This window comes from Chelonoidis abingdonii, chromosome 1 (genome assembly GCF_003597395.2).
Source record: "Chelonoidis abingdonii isolate Lonesome George chromosome 1, CheloAbing_2.0, whole genome shotgun sequence".
In the NCBI taxonomy this organism is placed as follows: domain Eukaryota; kingdom Metazoa; phylum Chordata; order Testudines; family Testudinidae; genus Chelonoidis; species Chelonoidis abingdonii.
In genome coordinates, this window is record NC_133769.1 from 117532345 (window position 1) to 117535757 (window position 3413).

Sequence of the window (3413 nt, forward strand, 5' to 3'; positions counted from 1 at the left end):
ATGTTACACATGTTTGTGCTAAGGGAATAAAAATGCAGAAACACATTTGGATCCCCAAACCCCAGTGGAGAGGGAGGGAGAGGCACAGTCAAAATGTGAAGGTGGGGCACATTAGGGAAAGCTTTTTTTTTTTTTTTTTTTTTTTTTAAAAAGTTACAAACCCAAGGGGCATCTTTCCAGTCTAGGCACAAAAATGTTTCAGTCTCAAAATCTCTTTCTTGTAAGAATTCCAGGGCTTTTGAGAAAAAAAGTAAATTAAAACGAGGTAGCCAGACATTATATATATATTTATATATATAGAATATATTCAGCAGAAAAAAATGTACTTAAAAATCCACAAGAACAGCAACTTCAAATGTCTTTGAAGATAAAACCATGGAAGAAAATGAATACTGAAGAAAGAAAGGATGAGAAAAACTAGAATCAGAAACAGGACGTAAGCAAGGGGAGGGTGGTGGTGGTAAGAGACTGTTTTATAGTAGTAATTTTTTTGTACGCATTTCAAAATAAAACCACGTCACAGTATCTCAAATGAAAGCAAAAATGAAGCTGGAGTTTCTTCCTTAAATCCCCTGGGTAGATAGGAGCTTGGTCATCCCCTCTGCCCCATTCACCCCCAAAGGGGGAACAGATATGTCTTTATCCCCACTTCCAAGAAAGAAAAGGCAGGGAGGAAGAGATAAAAATGAAAGGGAAGATAAATGGCTAAGGTTACTGCATCCCTCCAATGCAGGTGGGACATTTGAAGAGACTGGGATCTGTTGTCTTCTCTGTTGGGAATGGGGTAATGGGAAAATGGTGTCTTCATCCCCAGTACAAGGAGGAGGGAGAAGTATTAGGAGCCTATCTTCATCCCCAATGCAGGGAGATTGGAAAAGAGTGGAGGATCTAGGCTCTCCCTCCAACCACAATTCAGGGTGCAAAGAAATCATGTCCCTATATTCAATTCAGGAGGGGAGGAGACCAGTGTAGCTCTCTCTATATCCAATGCACTGGAGTATCCAACCATAGGGCAAAAGGGGATAGAAGTGAAGATGGGGGTGGGACTGGAAATTGATGGAATATGTATAGCTGGGAAAGGCTATTTCTGTCACAGTCCCTAGCTGGGATGGGGAAAAAAAGAATTGGAATGGTATGACAAGGAGGTGTCTTTGTACCCCGTGCAGGACTGGGGTCAGTGGATATGGAACATGCGGCTAATAAGCTTTTTTTTAAATTTGGGGAGGGGGGTGAGTGTTCCCATTTCCATTCCCACCCCCAATCAAGAAGATCCCTATTCCCAAAACTGAGCAGGACTGGAGGTGAATAAGAATAGGGGGACTTTCTTCATCAATCCCTAGTGCATGAGGGGAATAGAATCAGAGTTGGAGTGGGGAGGGGTATCTCCAGCCCCAGTGCATAAAATTGCAGGCCTCTATCCCTAAGGCAGAGAAGGATGAGGAAAGGGGTACTGTATTCCCAATGGAGGGCTGGGGATAGCATGGAAAAAATGGGAGTTCTCTCTCTTCCCTCTCCTGCCCCAGGCAGTGCAGAGGTGGATAGGTGGCATGGAAAAGATAGGGGTGGGCTCTCTCTATCCCTCCCTCCTTCCAGTGCTGGAGTGGGCAGGTAGCATGGCTCTGTGTGTGTGTGGACCACCCTCCCTCCCCCCACTCTCTCTCTCTCCTCCATTGCAGCAGTCAGTCAGTGAGTCCCTCCAGAGAGGATGGAGGTTTCCAGGTGCCCCCTCCTCTCACCTGACCTTCTCGCTCTCAGTCATTTGCCAAAGTCCCAGGTTAAGCACCTTGAGACAGGGCAGCTGGGTGATGCGCTCCAAACCCCGCTTAGTGATGCGGGTACAGCCATAAAGATCAATGCCTGTGAGCTGGCTGAGGTGCTCCGCAATGAGCTCCAGGCCCTTGTCAGTGATACGGACACACTGGCCAATGTTGAGCGTGCGGAGCCCATGCATCTGGCGCACCATACGGTTGATGCCCTCATCGCTGATGTGGCATGAGCAGAGGGAGAGGGAACGCAGCCCATCCAAACCCTGCGCAATATAGGCTAGGCTCTGGTCCCCCACCTTGTCACAGAAGGAAACATCAAGGCCCGAAAGGCGCAGGCTGCCCATGGCCAGATGCATGATGCCTGTGTCACTGATATTGTCGCAGGAGCGCAGGTTGAGGCTGCGCAGGCTACTCATGTGGGACAAGTGGAGCAGCCCCGCATCTGAAATGCCCCCACAGAAGCTGAGGTTCAGCTGGCGGAGGCGTCCCAGCCCTCGGGCCAGATGCTTTAGTGAGAGGTCGCTGAGCTTCTGGCAGTCCTGCAGTGTGAGCTGCTCCAGGCCCAAGCAGCCCTCAGCTGCACTGCGGGTCATGCCAGCCAGGTGCCCAATGCCCACATCAGAAAGGTGGCGGCATGAACGCAGATTGAGGCTCTTGAGGCGCTGCAAACCCCAGGCAATGAGGAGGAGGCCGGTGTTAGTGATGTTGCTGCAGCCGCCCAGCTCCAGCACCTCGAGGCCCTTGAGGTACTGGGCGATGCGGCCCAGGCTGCTGTCCGTAATCTGCTTGCAGAGGCTCAGGTTAAGCGCCCGTAGCGAGCCGATCTCCGCCACAAAGGCGTGGCCCAGCCCGTTGTCGGTGAGGTTGTAGCAGCCACTCAGGTTGAGGCTCTCGATCTCCGCCATACCCTGGATCACGTAGCTCAGGCTGCGCCGCAGCGACAGGATCTGCACCCGCCGGATGCCCCGCGCCGCCAGGCTGGGGAAGAGCGAGGGGTTGGCGCGGCGCAGGTGCAGCTTGGCCTCCACGCCCCGCCACACGGAACGGTGGTAGGCGGCGTCCCGCCAGGCCGTGCACACCTGCGCCGCCCGGCCCTTGTCCCGCACCTCCAGGTACCCGAAGATCATGGCCAGCAGCTCCGGGAACAGGCACGAGATGTGCGTCTCCATCGCACACCCGGGCCCGGCCGCCGCTCCCGCCGGATCCCCGCTGCTCGGCTCCTCCGGGCCCGGCCGGCCGCCGCACCAGCCGGATCCCCGCTGCTCGCCTCCTCCGGGCCCTGCCAGCTGCCGCTTCCGCTGGGTCCTGGCTGCTCGGCTGTGGCTGCTGCCGGCTCCGGGGCCCTCACAGTCGCCGACCTCGTGTGACAGGCCGGGGGGCCTGCTTCGCGGGAGGGCCCGGGCCGGCTCTGGGGCTCCAGCCGCCCCTCTATCCCCGCTCCGGGCGGGCCGCGTTGCGGCCCCCCGCGCGCTGCAGCCGGTGCGGCGGCCGCCCGTGCCTGCAATGTGCGCCTACCCCGGGCGAGGGCTCCCGGAGGCTCCCTCATCGGTCCCTGGTTGCCGGCTCCGAGCCACGCCGCCTCCTTGTCCGAGCCCTGCAGCCCGCGCCGCCCGCTGGCCCCGCGCGGGGGAGAAGGGGCCGCGGCGC

At 56.2% G+C, this 3413-nt stretch overlaps 1 protein-coding gene across 1 annotated transcript; it reads right to left on the reverse strand.

Annotated features, from left to right (window-relative positions):
• Positions 1 to 202: 202 nt before the first annotated feature.
• FBXL14 (F-box and leucine rich repeat protein 14) lies at positions 203 to 3109 on the reverse strand. Its single transcript, XM_032796721.2, has one exon. It carries the CDS (start codon positions 2933 to 2935, stop codon positions 1733 to 1735), a length of 1203 nt encoding a protein of 400 aa, XP_032652612.1. The 5' UTR covers positions 2936 to 3109; the 3' UTR covers positions 203 to 1732.
• Between the last annotated feature and the right edge of the window lie 304 nt (positions 3110 to 3413).